The 20,443-nt window shown below is 49.5% G+C and overlaps 1 protein-coding gene across 1 annotated transcript in view; it reads right to left on the bottom strand.

The window, feature by feature from the left end:
• SLIT1 (slit guidance ligand 1) overlaps positions 1 to 20,443 on the bottom strand; it is a 175,708-nt gene that overhangs the window by 11,562 nt on the left and 143,703 nt on the right. Inside the window, exons 22-28 of the mRNA XM_059054686.2 lie at positions 19,131 to 19,199; positions 16,046 to 16,117; positions 14,043 to 14,114; positions 13,160 to 13,231; positions 4,576 to 4,739; positions 2,576 to 2,700; positions 2,208 to 2,305 (exon numbers count right to left, since the gene is read on the bottom strand). Of these exons, the coding sequence (XP_058910669.1) occupies positions 2,208 to 2,305; positions 2,576 to 2,700; positions 4,576 to 4,739; positions 13,160 to 13,231; positions 14,043 to 14,114; positions 16,046 to 16,117; positions 19,131 to 19,199 (672 nt within the window). The remainder of the gene's footprint in view (positions 1 to 2,207; positions 2,306 to 2,575; positions 2,701 to 4,575; positions 4,740 to 13,159; positions 13,232 to 14,042; positions 14,115 to 16,045; positions 16,118 to 19,130; positions 19,200 to 20,443) is intronic.

Raw genomic sequence — 20,443 nt, 5'->3', positions numbered from 1 at the left:
AAAAGCTCCATCTATCTCATTAAGAGATACAGTCTAATTAAAAGATACAGTCTAATAAAATTTACCTTTTATGTGTAATAATTATCAAATTTTGGAATAGTTATGTTGTTCTGATCAATTGTATATTATTGATCATTGTAATGATAACTCAATGCAAAAGAAACTTTTAATCAGAGGTTTATGGTGACAAGAAATAGTAAAAAACTTTAAATTTAAACTTATATACCCATTTTGGTGGTAGGAAAGTATGGCAGGGTGCTCAAGGAAAGCCTCTAGTAAGAAAATAGATTACATTAGAAGAAAATGGGGGGCAGGTGAGGGGAGTAAAACAGAAATACTAGTTTGAGTAGAAACGAGAATGATGCAAGATGTTGCAGCTGTTCAAGAGGAGCTCCTTCACGTGATTTTAGAATGATTTTTCCCTGGAGAATAATAAAAGAGTGATTTAAAGAGTCATAGCTTTAATTTTAAATGTTAATAATATATACAGCGTTCTGGAAATGACCTTCTTTGCAATGAAAAATTAAACTTACCATGAAGATTTTTAGCTGTCACTTAAGAATGTGTGAGGCAGTTTGTAGTTTTAAAAATTCGTCTGGGCTTCCCTGGTGGCGCAGTAGTTGAGAGTCCGCCTGCCGATGCAGGGGACACGGGTTCGTGCCCCGGTCTGGGAAGATCCCACATGCCTCGGAGCGGCTGGGCCCGTGAGCCATGGCCGCTGAGCCTGCGCGTCCGGAGCCTGTGCTCCGCAACGGGAGAGGCCACAACAGTGAGAGGCCCGCGTACCCCCAAAAAACCAAAAAAACAAAAAACAAACAAACAAAAAATTCGTCTGCGGCGGGGCGGGGGTGTAAACAAGAAGGTGTGAAGCCTACTGTTGCAGGCTGTGTCCTGGAGTTTAATTCCCCCTGCAAGGTGGTGGCGGATTTCAGCTAAGTCCCCTCTGGCGGGGTTCGGGGGGGACAACTGAGGAGTCCCTTGTAAGCCTTAGGTTTGAGGGGTTACTCAGGGAGGCACCCCTTTCGACCAAAAGGGTCCTTACCACAGCGCCCCGCCGCCAATCTGCAGGCATGCCAAGTGCGAGGGGCTACTCCCAGCTGCACCCCTCCCGGCCTAGCAGGGAGAGTTCCTAGGTGCGTCCTCTCAGCAGCCCCTCTCCGTAGACACGCCCCCTAGTAGTCTAGCCAATGAGGAGGGGGCTTTGATGGAGCTGCTGCAGAAGCCCAGAGGAGCACAGAGCCTATTGTAAGGACGCCGTTTCCAAGGCGACACCTGCCGAGAGGCCATTTAGTGTTTTCTTTTTTACAGCTGGTAATTTGGGTTTGCAGAGACAGGTTTGGCCATTTGTGCCAGTAGATTCCACATCATTTTCTGAAGAGTCAATTTGCTCAGCTGGCAATTTATCTTCAGCAACTAAATACTATGTGCTCCTCAGAAAAGCTCTGGGTGCAGGAGAGCTCTGGGAAGCTGGGGGGCTCGTTGAGAGGCTCTGGGGGGAGCAGGGTGAGTGGGGGGCTTGAGTGGCGATGTCAGCGCTGGGAGGACGTGCGAGATGAGCTGTGGAGGACAGTGGGCAACCGATGCCCGTGGTGCGACCAGAGTGGCCCATGAGCTGGTGGGGGAGGCCCCCCGGAGGGCATGACCCGGACTTGCTCCACCTCCGGCAGGACTCCCCACCCCTGTCCTGGGGCCTCGGGGTGGACGCCTGATCCGGAGCAGCTGGCTGAGGGCCCTGCCTTCAGGCAACATTGGCCCAACAAGCAGGTGGATGGCTTCAGTTGGAGGCCTTGGGGGTTAATGGAGATTACAGGAGTTGAAAACACCCCCAAGCTGCCTCTTGGCTCTGCCGCTGCATATGCCCTAGGCTATGGACTCCCAGTGCCACAGAAAGAGTCTCCTGGCCCCTGGCAAGAGCAGGCAGAAGCCTGGAGCAGGAGCTCCAAGCCCCAGCCCCACTGCTGCCTGCTGTGTGACCTGGGCAGCCCCTAGTCTCTGTGCTTTCACTGCCTCTGGGCAGCAGAGGCGTGGACTGGGTGGACACGGAGAGGCCTCTGGCTGCCATTTGGAGTGAGTGGCTATTCCCCCTGGGCCTGTCCCTCATCTCCCAGAGCTCAAAGGGCCTGGGCCATCCCATTCGGAGGAGGAAGGCTCCCAGACTTGGGTGCCGGATCCCATTAGCACCCACCCACCCACCCCCGGCAACTCACGTGAAGCCAGCATCCTCGCCCTCCTGCGAGTGGCAGGTCCCGCCATTTCCACAGGGGCTGCTGGAACAGCTGTCCAGGGACACCTCGCAGTCTCGGCCCTGGGGAAGAAGTCAGCAATGGGGACCCCGGGGAGACCCAGGGGCCAGTGAGCCAACAGGGACAGCCGGCCCCTCAGCAGCTCAGCCTGCCGGTCCCGGGGGTTCCTTGTTCTCTCATCCACATGTTAGGTCATGGATGAAATGCTCACTTGGGCCCCTGCTCTGAGCTCACCCTGGGCCCCGAGGGCTGAGTGGCCAACAAGACAGCCCCAGCCCTGCCCTACCGCGTCCTCGAGCAGCCCTCCACCGCCAGCCTCAGCCTGCACTCACCTTATAGCCTCTGGGGCAGGCACACCTGTACACCCCAAGGGGGTCGTTATGGCAGGTGCCCCAGTTCTGGCATGGGCTGGACAAGCAGGGATCGCACTTGGCCTGGACAGCCAGGCTGGGCGGACCTGAGGCAAGGTGGGAGTGGTGTTAGCGCAGGGAGTGGGTGGGGGGACAGGGCTGGGCATAGAGCCCCGTGGCCCCCGGCCCGGAATCCTGGCACTTGCAGGGACAGGTGCTCAAAGCCCTCTCCGCAAGGAGACGTTTGCCCCTCCCGGTATTCCCTCTGGATCGCACTCACCACCCCTTCCACAGTCCACCTCTCCAGCCTCTGGACCCTCCTCTGTGAAATGGAGCTAAAAACAGCCCCTGCCTCATGGGGCTGGAAGGACTAAATGAGATAATCCGAAAAAGGGGCTTCAGGGGAGCCCCCATGTGGCGGTCAGGGCAGGACCATCGCTGTGACAGCATCATGGTCACCATTACTGAAATCGGCTGATGTTTTCTCCATCCCCTCACACCCTTCTGAGGCAACCACCCCCAGCCCTGTCACCTGCTGGCCTGGACAGCAAGGGCGGCCACCCCAGCAGGGAGGAGACTTGGCTCTGAGAGGAGGCCACGCTTAGGAGAAGAAAGGTCCATGGCCTTGAACTTGTTTCTCTCCAAGGCTGAGCAGGGAAGGACCCTTTCCCGCCACCCCTCCGGCTACAGGCATGACCTTCTCCAGCCCCTTCAGGACTCACTGGTGGCCCTTCCTTGAACTTGGAGGTGGGGGAGGAGCCGGGAGCCAGGCTGCCTGGGGTGCTGCCTAGGAGGAGCTTTAGGGCCTCACAGCAATAAATAGTAACACCAGCCAGTTAAGTCAGGTTTCCACTTAAAGCTCCTTCTAGAAGTAGAGAAACACTGGTTCCTGAAGAGGCATGGGTATGACTGGAAGGAGAAACAATTTCTAGTAATAACTGGAGGGGACATGAGGGGACCCCTCAGGTACAGGCGGGGGGGCTCTGTTTGTTGATCCAGGGGCTGGTTACCTGGATGGGTTCAATTTGTGAAAATTAGGCGAGCCATTCATTTACGATCTGTACTTTCCTGTTATACATGTTCTATTCCAATAAAATTTTTTTTAAAAAACACAGACAAAAACCTTTCAACAGTACCAATCCCACCCCATTAAATAAATACTGAGCGAACATTTCAACGTACATTGGCCTGCTCCCAACAGCCAGCGGCCAAGCCACAGATCAGGCCCCTCTGAAGGGTCACTCCTGTGACAGCATCCTGCACACAGGGCGGCCCGGGGCCGCCTCATTAACCCCCGGCTGTCAGCTTCATTTTCGCTGGTGGTCTGGGAGCTTGCAGAGGGCAGGAGTCGTGCCCCACGGCCTCCTGTGCCCTCCCACAGCTGCCCCCCTGCTGGGGCGGGGGGGGACACAAAGCTAGGCCTGGGCCAGCCACCCGGCCACCTCCTGCTCAGCAGGGTTCCCAGGGCTTGGGCTGTCAATCAGTCAGTCAATCCCTGAACGAGTATTTACAGATGCCCAGGGTGAGGCCTCCAATCGCACTCAGGCCTCGCATTTCCGCAAATGTCAGGAGAGTGGCAGCTGGGCCCAGTGGCTCAGGCGTTTAAGCTAATTGCTGAGCACAATTCCGACCAAAGGGAGGCCTGAGTGCTTGTACTGCTGAGAGGCTTGGAGCTTCCAGAAACACTGCTATTTTGATTTTCCTTACATAACCCCAGGGAGGGATTAGAGCCCTTAGGGCCTGAGATTTCCTGAGATTTTCCGCCTGGCTTTCTTTTGTTGGTCGTGTGGCAGGACAAGAGGGCGGCCGTGCTAACAAGCGGCAGGGGCCTCATTCCTGCCACCTACCTGTTCCCCCAACCAGCCGGTCACCTGGGGACAAAGGAGTGTCTGGAAGTGTCTGCCAGGGTTGGAGGGGGAAGCAGGAGGTGGGGGGAAGAAAGCCGATACCCACCATCCCCTCTCGCGCGCTCCCGGGCTCACCTAGGCATTCAAACTTCTTGGCAGGCGTGGTGAGGAGCAGTTTGCCCTCCATATCCGGGGGCCCGGCACAGCGGGCAATGCCAGGCTCCTTGTAGCCTGTCTTCACCCAGCTGGACAACCAGCGCAGGTGGCAGTCACAGTACAGGGGGTTGGCGCCAATGGCCCTGGGTCAGAGAGTGGAGAGAAGTAGGCATTATGGCTTCATGGGGTCCTTCGCCCACTGGGTACCTACGGTGCCAGGCATTATGCCAGGAGCTGGCAAAACGCTAACAGCCCCCATTACATGAGCACTTACTGTGTAGGCAGTAGAGGTTTTTTTTTTTTTTTTTTTTTTTTGTGGTACGTGGGCCTCTCACTGTTGTGGCCTCTCCCACTGCGGAGCGCAGGCTCCGGACGCGCAGGCGCAGCGGCCACGGCTCACGGGCCCAGCCGCTCCGCGGCATGTGGGATCTTCCCGGACCGGGGCACGAACCCGCGTCCCCTGCATCGGCAGGCGGACTCTCAACCACTGCGCCACCAGGGAAGCCCGGCAGTAGAGTTTTAAGCTCTCCTTATCTGCTATCTTGATTAGTCCTCATCACACCCTACTATCCCCATTTTACATGTTGAAACTGAGACCCATAAAGGTGGAGGCACTTGCCCCAGGTGCACCGAGAAAGTGGGGAAGTAGGATCTGGACTCGTGCCGTTGAGGCCACAGCCTCTGACGGCACTGCCTCCAGAGTGCACTGGGGAGAAAGGAACCGAGATTTGCTGCTGTGAGGCACCAGCTGCTTCTCCCAAGTCCGTGCATCGAATCCTCTCATCATCCCCACAGTGTTAAGTTTTCTGTTCTCCATCTCAAAGATGCGGGAACTGAGCCTCATGTGGAATAAGTAATTTCCTGGGGTCACACAACCAGTGAAGGGAAGCCCCCAGATCCAGAACCCAGCGCTGTCTGACGCTGAAGCCTATATACTCTTTAATTTTTCTTTTCCTTTTCAGTTAAACAAGAGGCACACGAATGCATTCTCACCGTAAACCATTTTCAGACCCGACACACAACAGTCTCCACCTTACACAACACTGTGAATGTCCTCAATGCCACTGAAGTATACACATTAAAACGGTTAATTTTATATTCCGTGAATTTCACCTCAATTTTTTTTTTTTAAAGGCACATTCCTATGTTACTGATGGGAATGCAAGATGGTATAAACTCCTACGGAGGGGGATTTTATGATATCTGAGCAATGCAGTTGCCTTTTGACCCAGCAATTCTGTATCTGGGAGTTTATCTCACAGATGTGCCTGCACAAGTGTGTAAAGGCATCTGTGCAATGGTATTGATCGCAGCATTGCTTGTAACAGAAAGACTGGAAACCTCCCGTGTTCATCAGTGGGGGAGTGGTTAAGTAAACTACAGTACGTCCACATTACGTGAAAGTCTACACCACTGTCCCTGCCAACCACAGGACCCATGATCACATGGTCACCACACTCAGGGCGTAACCTTCCAATCCCTTCCCCTATTTACACACACAGTTCTTCGTGAGGAAGAGCTTACATCCCTCCAGTACACATCGTTTCTGAGCAGCCTGCTTCTTGTCACTCAACAGCACGTTTTGGAGACTTTTCCAGGTCAGCAATATGGGTCCACCTCATTTCATCAAACTGCTTCATAGCATCCCAAAGAATGGACACTTCATAGCTTTTGCTGCCAGACATTCTGGTTGTTTCCAAGGTCAGTGAACACTCGGTTCATGCCTCTTTGTGAGCGAGCGTTCCTCTAGAACAGATGCCTAGAAGGAGGATTCAAGTCGCAGAGGAAGCACGTGTAAAATGTTAACAGCCGCCCTCCAAAAAAGGCTGTGTGGACTTACACTTGCCCGCAGTGTAAGGCCGTGCCTGCCCCCCCGCATCCCCGCCCCACACTGACACTGTGCACGCCGCCAACCACTTAGGCTCTGACCAATCCCGTGGGCAAGCTCATAATCTTCTCGCTAAACCACAGGGAGAGATTCAGAGATGAAACTAGGCATGGATTTGGGGGAATGAAGGGGCCAGCGGTCTTGGAGCCAGCAAATAGAAAAACCAGAGCCTCGCGCCTGAAGTTCATTTATATGAACATTATGCTGAAAACATAAGGCTGTCTATTGCTCGTGAGAAAGGGCACATTTATTAAGTACCAAATGGATGCGCTGCCATTTTCCACCTGTGTCTGGGCAATACGGAGGAAGTGGTTCCCCTGGAGATGTGTTGGGTCTGATGAAAGCAGCAGCAACTCTGAGCACGAATTCCCCCAGATAGCACAGCTGGTGACGGCCGATCTTATAAAGCAGGCTCAACAATCTTGGACTCCGGCCACCAGCGCAGCTGCTCACTGCCCGGGTGACCTTGAGCAGCTCACTTAACATCTCTGGGGCTCACTTTATGATTCGATAAAGAGCCTGCAATCTGGAAGGGGAAGAAAGACAAGCACATATAACCTGAAATGGGCGCCGAGGGAATAATGCAGCTTGGAAAAGAAAGCCGGTTCAACCTCCACGTGTATTTCATTTTTTCTGTCCTGATTTGCTGACAGCATCCATCCTGGTTAATGGGACAGGGAATACACCTTCCTCTTTTCCCTGAACATTACCAGGGCTTCTCAGAGGTAGAGGAAGCTCAGACACTTTGATTTTTTGAAGCTTCATTGTGTTAAAAAAAAAAAAACAAAGACTTAAAAAAAATAACAGGAATACAAAACAGTGGTATGTTTAAAATGTCTACATTCACCAGACTAATATTTTTAACATAAAAAGTATGAGGTAATATAATTATGTTATTCAAAAGATAAATACAGAATTTATTTGAAAGAAGGTTTTTGTAGCACACTGCAGGAGTGTGGTCTGCTAATGAGCCACGAGTTGAGAGTTTATTATGAAGGGTTTCTTCTCTCCATCTTGTAGCTCATTTGGAGAAAATGCCAAAAAGACTAAATCTGAAGCCACTGTGAATGTGGAGGCCCTTGACCGTCTTAGGATGTCACAGTTCCCAATTCCTGCATAAATTCCCCCCATGCATGGCAACAAAGTTGCACCTCAAATGTAAGTGTCCCTTTCCGACTCAATATAAAAAATAATAATAGAGAATAATAAGAACTACCAAAGTCACAGACAAAGCTATTCAAAACTATGCCTTCTGGCTTGACCAACACATGCTTTAGTTTTCGCTGTATAGAGCAGATGGCGAGCAACTCCTGAATTCAACACTTCAAGCTTTAATTTCTCCAAAGGCAGGGTTTTTGTGGCTACTTCATTAGTTCAAGTAGTTCACTTTCACCTGGAGTCCATTTTTCCCAACAAAAACTGCTGTGAACTCAGTGGGGAGCGGAGAGCCGCAGGCCCTTCTGAGACGAGTGGTGAGGACAGCAGCCAGGCTGCTCATCGATCCAAAAGGACTGTGGAGTCAGGTTCATCCTCCAGCAAAAGTATAAATAACCCTGTGTTGTTGCTCTTTGGTATAACTTGGAAATAGTTGGAACAGTAGCTATTTGGTCTGTTGCTGCCAAGGCCCAGCTGGGCTTCTTCTATTAACGTAACCAGGACAGAAATAGATCTCCTGTGGCTGTTTCAGAGGTGCCAACTAAACAGTTTAGCATACACTAAAACTTCAAAATCTCTTCACCTGAGCTATTCCTCCTCTACCCATCCTCCTCCCGGGCAATTTATCTGTGTGCATCTCTTCTTCTACTGGAGTGAAGCTTCTTGAGAGCAGGAATCATGAATCCCTCACTGTGCCTGACGCCAGCAGGCGTCCTGTTTTCTGAATGAATGCCTGCCTAAAAGCACGAGAAATGCACAAATCTCAGTATGACGGCAAAAGAACTTCAAAAAGAAAATCATCTATCATCCCATAAATGTAACTAATTTAATTTTCATTTACTCCCTTCTAGTTCTTGTGCTCATATATATACATCACTGACATCAGAGTACACAGTCTTCTTTATTCTGCGTTTTTTTTTTTAAATTAATTTATTTATTTATCGGCTGCGTTGGGTCTTCGTTGCTGCGCGCGGGCTTTCTCTAGTTGCGGCGAGCGGGGGCTACTCTTCATTGCAGTGCGCAGGCTTCTCCTTGCGGTGGCTTCTCTTGTTGCGGAGCACGGGCTCTAGGCACGTGGGCTTCAGTAGCTGTGGCTCACGGGCTCTAGAGCGCAGGCTCAGTAGTTGTGGCGCACAGGCTTAGTTGCTCCACAGCATGTGGGATCTTCCCGGACCAGGGCTCGATCCCGTGTCCCCTGAATTGGCAGGCGGATTCTTAACCACCGCACCACCAGGGAAGTCCCTATTCCACGTTTTCATCAAATAATAAAGTACAGTGCCATAACTATTATAATTAACTACTTGCTATTCTGTCATATGGGCATACCATGATTTACCTAATCATTCCATATCTACTTTTCACACCGAATTCTTAATGAATTCAGAAATCTAGTTTTCCAACATGCAGCAGATTAGGGGCAACAAAATGTCAGATTATATACATGAAGAATGATACTGGGGAGCCTTGGCACAGGATCTGGCACAGGAAGTATTTGCTGATGGACGGATGGATGGACGGACGAATAGACAAATGGATGGAAGATGAGCTAACTGTAAAAGTAAATATTAAAGTAAACAGCAGCAGAGATGTGCAGGGTATCGAAACCCCAGGCAGTGACGAGTGCTCACAATCATTATGGCATGTTACAACTATAGCGAACCTTGGAAATAACCTGTGTACAGGTGAGGAAAGAACCTAAAGAGATGAATGAATTGTCTGAGATCCCACTGCAAGTTGATGGCAGGACAAAGACCTAACGCCGCATGTCCTGATTCCTAAAGTTCAAGGGGTTTAAATATGGTGGACCTCACCCCCTCAGCACACATGCTTGGCCCATCCCCCCATCCTGCGTACTGCCGGTGAAGAGGAGAGGCCCAGGTCAGAGTCACAGTAGGAACAGAGGGCACCTCTGGGAGCCAGGAACACTGGATGCTAACTCTTGGGCAAACCCTGACTTGTTATACAGCCATGGGCGCCTACTTCCCCTCAGACCGCATGTGGCCTTTGTGAAGCCCAGAGTGAATGTGGTGAGTCTATGCTATCCTTGTCCCATTCCTTGACTCTTTGTAAGTGCTCACGGAATCCTTATGGAATAACTGCAACTCTTCATGCAGAGGAAATAATGGCTACATGTGTGCACATGCACATATATTCCATCAGTATTACATGTGCACACACCTAAATACAAGCACATGTACGTTTTCCAGGCTGCTGCCTAGTTCCATTCGAAACCCTGGGTATAAAGGGAAGAATGTATTCATGAGGTTGCTTCATAATAATGGAAGATTTCTTCTACATAGATGCTATTTTATAGAGAAATAGGGCTTAGATGCAATTAACAAACACCTCTGATCAGTAATGCTGATGCCCTGTTTTGCATTTACTACTCAACTGATCTCTACTTATTGTTTTTTTCTTTTTTCTTACAAGTTGGATCTGGCTTCTGGCCTGATGTCACTGTTCTCCTAAAGAAAGTCTGAATTTATAGATAGGCATGGGCTCAAAATCTGGTTTTGCAGCTTCAGGTTTTTGTTGACACAAAACGTATGTTCACTTCCCATTTGAAAAGCAAAGCCTCTAGATGTTGAGCTAGAGACAAGATCAGAATGTCCTTGAGTCTTATTCAGTTTTCACAGGGAAGGAGAAAAGGTAAAGCCCCATGGTAAGAGATACAATACACGAAGGGGGGCCCCAAAGGAGGGAAAGGTGGACCAGATGCTTGAAAAGGCCTTTCCTGACGGGGGGGAGCTGGAGCGGACACTTGGCACAGCCCAGGGGTAAGCAAAGGAGCCGAGAACAGTGTGGGCCCGGAGCAGCAGCTGACCCTGGCCCTGAGAAGACACACACAAAACTCTCTGGAGAGAAGTATCTCCAATACAGGTCCTCAGAATTCCCAGCATCAGCAAAAAATGAGCTCACAACCGAAAATGACTAAACACAGATAGAAACAAGCCCCTGTGAATGGGAGTCATCGGAACAATGAACAATACCATTCTTGCCTGGCCTTTGTTCAGAGCCACAGTCTCCAGCCAGGCTCCCTCCTGCCTCATTCCATCCCATCCAGCCTCCACAGGTCACCACGGCTTTCCAGGAGTTTTCACAATTTAATTCTTCCACGCTTCCCTTCTATCTACAGAACAAAGCCCAATCGCCATAGCATGGCACAAAGGCCCTTCACAATGGAATTCCAATGTCCCTATCCTGATTCCTCTCTTCCCACCCCACACTCCTCACCTAACCAAACCCCCTATATCCTATGCTGGACAACACAGCATCCCTGAATATGTCATTCACTTTCCTGACTCCATGCCTTTGCACATGCTATTCCCTCTTCCTGGAACATCCAAATGGCAAATTCCTAGTGCCTTTTCAATGGCAGCAAAGAGGCACCTCCTCTCTGAAGGTCGTCAGACTTCCCCAGAGTTAGTCACTGCTGCCTTTGAGCTTGTTTTATAATATCCCAGATGGTCACAGAAGGCAGAAACCTTGTGTTAGTAAATTCTTCAGCATTTGACTCACTGTGGTTACTCAGGACATACTTATTGAGGCAATAAAGAATAAATAAAGAGCTTTGGAATCAGACACACCTAAGTTCAAATCCTGTCTCTGTCATTTCCCAGCTTTATGACGTAGGGAATCTGCTTACCTGAACCTGGGACTGTAAAATGGATATAATAAATCCTGCCATCTAGGACAGAGCCCCCTTACCCATTCCACTCCCAAGCAGACATCACTAATCAATCACTGCACTCTGCCCACTGAGTCCTGGAATCTTCAGTGTGGGCTCAAGACAGTCCCTGTCTTATTTGTGAAGCTGGCTCACAGCACAATAGCTACTTCCCATTTTGGTTATGGAGTAAACAAGACTCCGCAGATAGTAAAGTACTTGACCCAGGCAAACTCTCAATGAGTGGCACTTATTACTATTTTATTTCCTCGAGTCTAAGATTGTTAGACGCCCACTAATTTAGCATGTTCTGGGAGGGGTGGAGAAATGTTAACTTATTAAGTACATACAGATCATTTGTAAGATATACTCTGATCTCAGAGATTAAAATGTGGAAAAGATGAGCCTTAGAGCTAAGAAAATCCAGTGAGATTGTTGAGTGAATGAACTTCAAGTAGAGATGCAGGGGACCCCAAAAGACTCCCTGATCTGGGTTTGCCTGTCCACTCGGGCCCTGGGCACTTGGCTGTGAGGCAGAGAGCAGGAGGACACGGTAACACCCCGGCTCCTGGCTGCAGTCCATGTGGCCTGAACATGACCTGGACCTACAGCCGAGATGCTAGGAGAGAACGTGTTCACTCTGTGCCTGGCCCCACCCCCAGAATTAGGATGACCCTGCCATGGCCCATTGTTTTTATATTCCTTCATTTTTTAAATTGTGGTAAAAAATATATATATAATTTGCCATTTTGAACATTTTAAGTGTACAACTCAGTGGCATCGATTACATTCACAATGTTGTGCAACCATCACCACTATCTGGTTCCAAAACTCTTTTTATCACCTTAAACAGAAACGCTGTACCCATTAAACAAACATTCCCCTTTCCTCCTCCTCCTCCTCCCAGCACCTAGCAACCACCATTCTCCTTTCTGTAGGTATGAATCTGACTATTCTGGGTACCTCATTTCAGTGGAATCGTACAATATTGTCCTTTTATGTCTGGGTTATTTCACTTAGCATGCTTTACAGATTTGTTCATGTGGTAGCATGTGTCAGAACTTCATTCCTTTTCATGGCTGAACAATATCCCACTGCACCATATTTTGTTTATCCATTCATCTGTCTATGGACACTTGGGTTGTTTCTGCTTTATAGCTGTTGTGTGAACCATGCTGCTATGAACATGGGTGTATCTGTTTGAGTCCCTGCTTTCAATTCTTTGGGGTATATACTTAGGAGTGGAAATGCTGGGTCATATGGTAATTCTACATTCAGCCTTTTGAGGAATCGAGCATACTGCTTTTTAAGAATCCTCTTGGTGCTGCCAGGTAAACAGTTTTGGAAACAAGTCTACATCCAATTATGCCAATTATACTTCTTTTGGGTAGTAAATTTCCAGAGCTTATCCCCCACCATATGAAGTCAGAGGCACAGTACTGGCATCGTGCTTCAGAGCATGGGCTTTTGAGACGGAAGACTGTAGCCTCTACCAGCTACGCAACTTTGGGTGAGCTTGTCACATTTTCTGGACCTGTTTCCTCGTGTGGAAAATGGGAATAACAGTAGCTATGTTGTAGGAGAGCTGTGAGGATTAAATTAGCCGATGCACATGCAGTGCTTGGCAATCAATATATGGTCATTACTACTTTCATTATTGCTTGTGAAGAACTGTTCTCAAAGTCCATTGCTGTGACTGATGGTACACTGAATGTGTAAGAGTCTGAAACGGGGAGCATTTGAAGTTCACAAGCTAAATTAAAAGTAATACTCTCAGGAGGAGGGGTCTTTCTTGGAATCCAAGTTCCATTTAAATCCAAAGAGGTGCCGAGAATTGGGCCAGAGTTACTTACAGGTGAGACAGGGAGGTCACGTCTGTGAAGATGCCCTCTTGGAGGGTGGAGACGTCATTACCATGCAGGGACCTGAAGAGAGAAGAGGCTGTCAGGACTCATCCCAAGACAGAAAACTCAGGAACTGATGGAGGGACGCCCTCTGCTGAGAGGGGCATGTCATGAGGGAGAGGGTCCCTGGATCAGAGACCCTGCGCTGCTGGCCACAGGCAAGGAGAGGGAGCCCCTAATTATTACAGACCACGCTGCCCCTCAGCCCTTCCGGAAGACCCTGCTCGGGCCATCACAACTAACTCAACATACCATGTCTGTTCACAGGACAAATGGACGTGTGCAGGTATGCAGCGTGTGCCCTCCCTAGCTTGGCTAGGGAGCCTGAGGGGGCAGGCTTCTTCCTGGTAAGGAAGCTACTGGGTGAGCCCTAGGTTGGGGGTGAAGAATGTCTCCTTGACCCAGGTAGGCTGCCAGAAGACTCAGTGCAAGGATATTCCAGAGGCCGTCATACCAGGCATGGCAGAGGGCTGTGAGCACAGGGCAAACCTCACAGCGGGAATTCTTAGAGAAGGTTCGACATTCACCATTTGACAGGAGACTCACATGCAAACAAGGGGCTACCTCACCTTGGATGCCCCCGGACCCTGCCCCAGCACACACATCGCAAACACAGCTTGGGGCAGACAGCAACCCCCTTTTCTCGGATGGTTTCCCATTCATTCCTTGGCCTCCATTAGGAGCTCCGATGAGAGTGGACTGGCCTCACACTTTGGACACAGTTGGCCCTGCTGGGGCCCCGGACCTGGGGACATTCCTGCCTGCCAGGTGGGTGAGAAGGGCCCTCGGTGGGGCAGATTTGCCTGGAGGAATGAAGAGCAGGAAAACTCACAGCAGGCGCAGGGAGCGGAGCCCCTGGAAGGCCAAGGGAGGGATGCACTGCAGGGCATTGTAGCTGAGGATCCTGCAGGAAGAAGAGGGAGGGACGGAGGAAATGCGGGAGGGATTATTAAGGGGTACCCCTTCTGGCGGTGATGCAGGTGGTCACCACCTTGATTGTGGTGATGGTTTCATGGGCGTGAACATATATCAAGATGTATCAAATTTTACACATTAAGGATGCGCAGTTTATTATCTATTAATTATACCTCACTAAAGCTATTTTAAAAATAATAACAAGAGAAATGAGACATTTTTTAATCACAGGAAAAGGCTGTTTCCCCTTACAGCTTCCAGGATCACCTAGCCCAGGATTCCTCAGCCTCAGCACTATTGACAGTTCCTTGCTGGGGGGCTGTCCTGTCCCTTGTGGGATGTTGAGCCGCATCCCCGGCCTCTGCCCACACAGAGGCAGCAGCTCCCCCTACCCTCCTCCAGCTGTGACAACCAAAAATGTTTCAAACATTGCCACATGTTCCCTGGAGAGCAGAATTGCCCCTGGCTGAGAACCACTGCCCTAGACCTGCCATTCCAGTTCTACAAGGATCAAGCCATTCGCCACTTCAGTTGCCCACCGACAGTGTGCCCTGAGGGGAATCCAGGATGGAGAAAGACAGGGTGCATTCTGTGCTTTGAATATACTAGCCTTTAGGTAGTTTAGATGCATATCTAAGGAAAAATTTCAAATGACCCCAGACTCTTACATCTTCCCATACGTAGAAAAGCACTAAAATCATTAACTTGAGATACCTGTTCTTTGTGATTAACAGTAACCTTTTGATGCTTGACCACAGGTTTTTCTCAGAAAAAAAAGTTCACATGTATGCTGGCTCCTCCCTTCCCTATTCAGAGCAGTTGCTCAGAGCTATCTGAGAGACTGTCTCCAAGCTATAGTCCTCTGGAAGGTCCCCGAATAAAACTTAACTCACAACTTGTGCATTGTTCTTTCAGTCAACAGGCTCATGAAGACTTTGAAATGGAAACCAGTTGACTAATAGACCTGAGGCGGGTAAGTGCAGCACTTTGTGGCCTTGGGACCACATTCTGCTCCTGGGGGCCTGGCTGAGTCAGGACCCCATCTTTTAGGGTACTGGCTCTGTTATTTGACCATAGTAGAACCAAAGGGAAAGTTCTTAAGTCCTGGGCACATCATCTGTAAAGTGAGGTATTGGGAAGGTGAACAAAACACATTCTTAAGCTCCAGGCAAATATAAACGATGCTTGTTAATACTTTCCAGTCAATTGCTTGGAATATAATTAAAGCAATCATTAAAATATCTTAGAATATGGGCACAAAAAATGTTCAGAGAGTAACCGTTTACAATAGTCCAAACTGGAAACAGTGCAAATATCCATCAGTGGTAGAATGGATAAGGAAAAGTATGGTATAGTCCTACAAAGGAATACTATACAGCAGTGAAAATGAAGAGACCACAGCTTCACACAAACATAATGGTAAATAAAAGAAGCCAGACATAAAAGACTACATCCTGTATGATTCAATTTATAAAAGATTCAAAAGTGGGCAACATTAAACTTCATTGTGTAGAAATGCATATGTAGATGGTACTATAAAGACCAAAGAAGTGATCATTATAAAACTCCAGGTAGGAACTGCCTCGGGTGTCAGGGGAGAGAGGAAGAATGATCAGGAAGAGATGAGGGGACTTTTGGGGTGCTAGCTGTGTTCTATTTTTTGCCTTAGGTATTTACACGTGCTCTAGCTTTATGATTATTTGTTAAATTGTACATTTATGTTTTTTGCACTTTTCCAGATACACGCTGTGTTTCACAATAAAAAAAAAAAAGTTTTTTAAAAGTCTTTTCAGTGGGCAAGCCCTGTCACCCTCCCTGGAGGGTAAGGGACGCTACGTGGGGATACCTGCCAGTGACCGAGGCTTGGGGAGAGTCTCAGTAGCCACAAGCCCTCCCTCCACCTCCCGCCATGGGACTCACAGAGTGGTCAGCTGGCTCATGTTGGTGAAAGAGGAATTGCTCAAGGAACTGATCTTGTTGTTACTCAGGTCCCTGGAAAAGACAAAAGTGTCATCATTTAGAAAGAAAGAACTCCTCCCCTCTCCCGCTCTGGCAATGGCCATGACCATCCCTCAGCCAGGCGGGCAAGTGGTTCTGACCGGCACCCTGCGGGGTGGGAGGTGGTGGAGGGGTGCTTGGTTCACAATTATTTACAGCCCTCCGTTCTGCTCCCTGAACTCGCTCTATGTCTCCAGGGTTTCAGGTCTCCATTTCCTCATCCCCCACCCCATGCAAGTATAGCCTGGCTCCCACCCTCCACCCACCATGGAAATGCTCCCACCAAGGGCATCAGCTGCCTCCCAACTGCCAGGTCTAGGCGGCTCTCTATCCTTTCTCTCTTGCTCGTACTTTATGTGGGTTTGTTCACTCACCCTCCCTATAATCCTATGAGGGAGACAGTAAACCCATTTTATAAAAGAAGGTGCAGGGTCTCAGAGTGATGAAGTGACCCACCCAGGGTCACACAGCTGGGAGGAAGTACAGATAGAGTCAAACCCCAGTCTGTTGGCCCCCAAGCCCCAGGTCACGGCAATGTGCTCTCCAAGTGACCCTGTAGCGTTGGCCCAATTGACCACCCTCTTCTCAAATCTCCTCAGACCACTGTCTTCCCACATTCCCCCTACCTCTCTGGTGAATGCTTCTTCCTCACCCACCCCTTAGGAACGGGGATCACTAAGCCCTGTCCTTGCTCTTCCTCTTCCTTTAGTCCCTCAGTCCTCGGTGATGCTCCTGGCTCCCTCACCATCGTGCGCAAATGGTGCCCTCCTCTGTGGCCCCAGCCAGACCTCTCTCACAAAGTCCCCTCCAGAGACCTGATGTCCCACAGACACTCCAATTCTTGTGCTTTCTCCCACCCGCATGCCCCGTGCTGTGCTCTCCATCCTGGTCAGCAGCTCCAACAACCCAGAAACACTGCCCTACCCCCACGTCCTCCCTCCCAGACCCTCACCTAACTGGCTTGTGCCTCTGTTCATCTGTTCCATCTGCCCCTTCCTCCTGAGTTTCTGCTACATCAAGCCACCGTCATCTCTCTTCTGGTTTCTGCCTCATCTCTCACCCACTGCTTTGCCCCCTTTCGATCCATCTTCCACATGGTGGGTACCACGCAATCTTTCTAAGACACAAATCTGATGAGGTCACTTCTCTACCAACAAACCCGCAGTGGCTCCCATTTACTTAAAGTGCAACCTCCAGACCCTTTAGCTTCACCACCTGCCAGGTACTCCAGGGCATGGCCCCCCTCCCTCACGGGTCCCCACATGCTTTGCATGAATTTGTTACCCTTCTTGAAATTCTCTTGCCCCTGGATATCCTGTTCCCTCTGCACCTGGTGAACTCTGACCTCTCCCAGCCCTTACCCTGAGCCTACCACTCCTTCTTTTGAGCCACAGTGCTAATATGTGCATTTACCTCTGTTGGAACACTCTTCACTCCACATGACATATGTGCACCTATTTCTCTCCCTTGCATGCCCCCAGACCGTGACATTTAGGGGGAGGGCCCATGACTTAGAGGGCTTCATATCTGCTCACTTCATGCAGTTCTTGACTCAGCAAATAAAACCATATGCCCTGCCTTCATTTTCTTTTAGTAAATGTTCCTCTAATTAATCTCATTCAAAACCACTCCATTGTTCCTAGAGACACATTTAAATACATCACCAAACTTCAAGTACACTTTGTGGTCCTTCCCCATGATAAGGAGGTGCTGGTATTTCAGCCCTCAACAGGCAGCTTCATAGTAAGAACTGCCTTCACATTAGTCCCCTCTCCCTCCCTTTCTCCTCAAGCATATCTGCACCACTAGTGGGGGTGCCTCAAATTAGACCAAAGAAAGGCTGTCTCTCTCTTTGTCACTCTATCACCAGCCACAAATCACTCTAACCACCACCCCTCATCTCCACCGTTGGAACAGTCAGTCAAAACACCATGGCTAGGTCATTAGCAAAGACAGATAAACTGGAGTTTTGAAATTCTATAAGCCAGTGCTACTCAAAGTAGCTAGTCCTCAAACTGAATGTCCCCAAACAAGGGACTTGTGCCAAAATGCAATCACCTATGACACTAAACACACAACTTAGTTTAGCTAACACTTTTTTCATAGCAATACTTTCCCAATGAAGGAAGAAGCAATGTGTTGATTAAAATTCTGGTGCAAGTTCCTTATCTAGTTTCAGGCACATTACAAAGAGTTCTCAGGCTGCCATTGCCCCATAGACTGCACTTTGAGCAGCACTGCTCCAAGGCACTTCAGATGAAATGTTCTCTGGACTTCTTTGTGGTGGGATCTGGCCAATAGGAAGATAAAGACAATTGAAGTGAGGTGTAAATTAAGCTGGAAGGCTAAGAGGAGCTGAACTTATTCTGAGGCTCACTTTGTATGTTTTCATGAAGCAGAAAGGTCAAAAGTGGAAATAACAGAAAAGTAGATGTTAGCCTAAAGAAAGAGTTAGTTACAGATGTGTATTTGAGGCTGCCATATTTCATATTTGGTTTAGGAGCCAAGGTTGGATCAAGAAGTTTTCCATAACTCTCTTCTTCTGCTCTGGCTCCTACCTTTGCAAGCATAACCCTCTTTAATAATAATTACCAGCCTAGAGGCTTGGGGAGATGGTGCGGCCAAAAGCACACAGGTTCCAACCCGAGAGAGCCTGGAACAATGCAATTCCCAAGAATGGCCACTAGATGGCAAAACAGTTCTGTGCACAGATGTTCCCAAAGGGATGGGGTGAAATTAAAAAACGGATCAGTACCATACAGGGAATATAGCCAATATTGCATAACTATAAATGGAGTATAACCTTTAAAAGTTGTGAATCACTATATTGTACACTTGTAACATATAATATTGTACATCAACTATACTGCAATTAAAAAAAAAAAAAAAAAAAACCAAAAAATGGATCAGCCAGAGTGGAATCTGTAGGGAATTCCAGGATAGCTGGAGCTACAATGGCTAGATTCCAATGGCCCTCCTGCCCTCTGAGACAGGCCTGGATACTCACACAAGCTGCAGGTACTTGAAGGTGGACAGCTGTCCCGGAACCAGCGTGAACTGATTCCCATCCAGGTAGCTACAGGAGAGAACACAGCAGTTAGTGCAGCCATCTCGGCCTTGGGCAGAGCCCGGTACAGGGAGAACCTTCCCCTGCAGCCAGGGCCTTCTCGCTCATTTCCTCTCCTACATGTAGACTACACAGTTGGTCCTGAATCGCTAATTGGAGGAGAAAACACGGACGTTTCTTAGGCCATTTGGAAAGATACCACTGAAACACTTGGTAAAAGCCACTGAGACATGAAGCCTCCTGTGGCTTCCTTCCCGAGCCCCTGTCTGGCCCTCTCAGCACCCTCCCTGTCGGTGGGCACCACAGGCTCAATCCTGGACCCACTGGTCTTCCCTCTCTTCTCTCCAGCCTTCTTGGCCAAATAGCTAATTTGTAATGGGCTAATACCCACCTGCCAGGTCCTCAGCAGCACCCAGGGCCCCCCTCTGCCTGCTGGCAAGGTGCCTGAGGCTGGCCCCAGACCCAAACATGCCCAAACCTAAGCTCTGTGTTTTCACACCCACACAGGCTTCCCCTGACTGCATCCGCACTACACTCCGTGTTCCTAACCATCCAGGCTCAGGACCCTGAAGGTGACTCTCCAACTCTCTCTGCAGTCAGTTCGGTGACCGACCCGGCTTCTCCCACCCACTGGCCTCTCATCATTTGCAGAGCTTGGGATTCGAAATGCTGTGACCTGCCCTCCCTCCCCCATGGCCACCAGCCATCCCTACTAAGCTGACGGGAGCACCGGGAGCTGCAGCCCCACCGAAGGCAGCTTTCAGGATGCCTTGTCCACCCCCCAAAGGCCCACAGAGCACAAATCAGGGCTTTACTCCCCCGACCCTTCACCCTGCATCCTACAGAATGACTCCCGGCCCATCTCCTTCGATCCTCTCAGCCTCCCTTGTCAACAAACCCAGTAGCCCCATTTTACAGCTGAGGAAACTGAGGCTTAAAGTCTCTGAACTTCAGAATCCTCAGTCAAGAGAGCCAGGCTGTCCTGCCTGTCCCATTATTCCCAGGGTTGCTAGGAGGCACCAAGGAGAGAACGGGACACAAAACTGGGCGGGGGATGCAGCAGGAGAGTCACAGGACAAGGACTGCAGTGGTTGGTGTGCTTGTGAAGAAATACCAGCCTTGCAGGTAATGAAAGAAATACAAATGAAAACCTCACATGCTCCCCTCAGGGAAAAGAAAAGCTCGGCTGTGGAGGCCTGAATGGACCGATCCCACGGGCAGGAAGAGTCAGGGCCTGACCCAGGCCTTCCCTT

The sequence above is a fragment of the Kogia breviceps genome, chromosome 2 (assembly GCF_026419965.1).
Source record: "Kogia breviceps isolate mKogBre1 chromosome 2, mKogBre1 haplotype 1, whole genome shotgun sequence".
Taxonomy (NCBI): Eukaryota; Metazoa; Chordata; class Mammalia; order Artiodactyla; family Physeteridae; genus Kogia; species Kogia breviceps.
The sequence above is the reverse complement of the archived record's forward strand: the minus strand, read 5'-3'. Positions and strand labels throughout refer to the sequence as shown.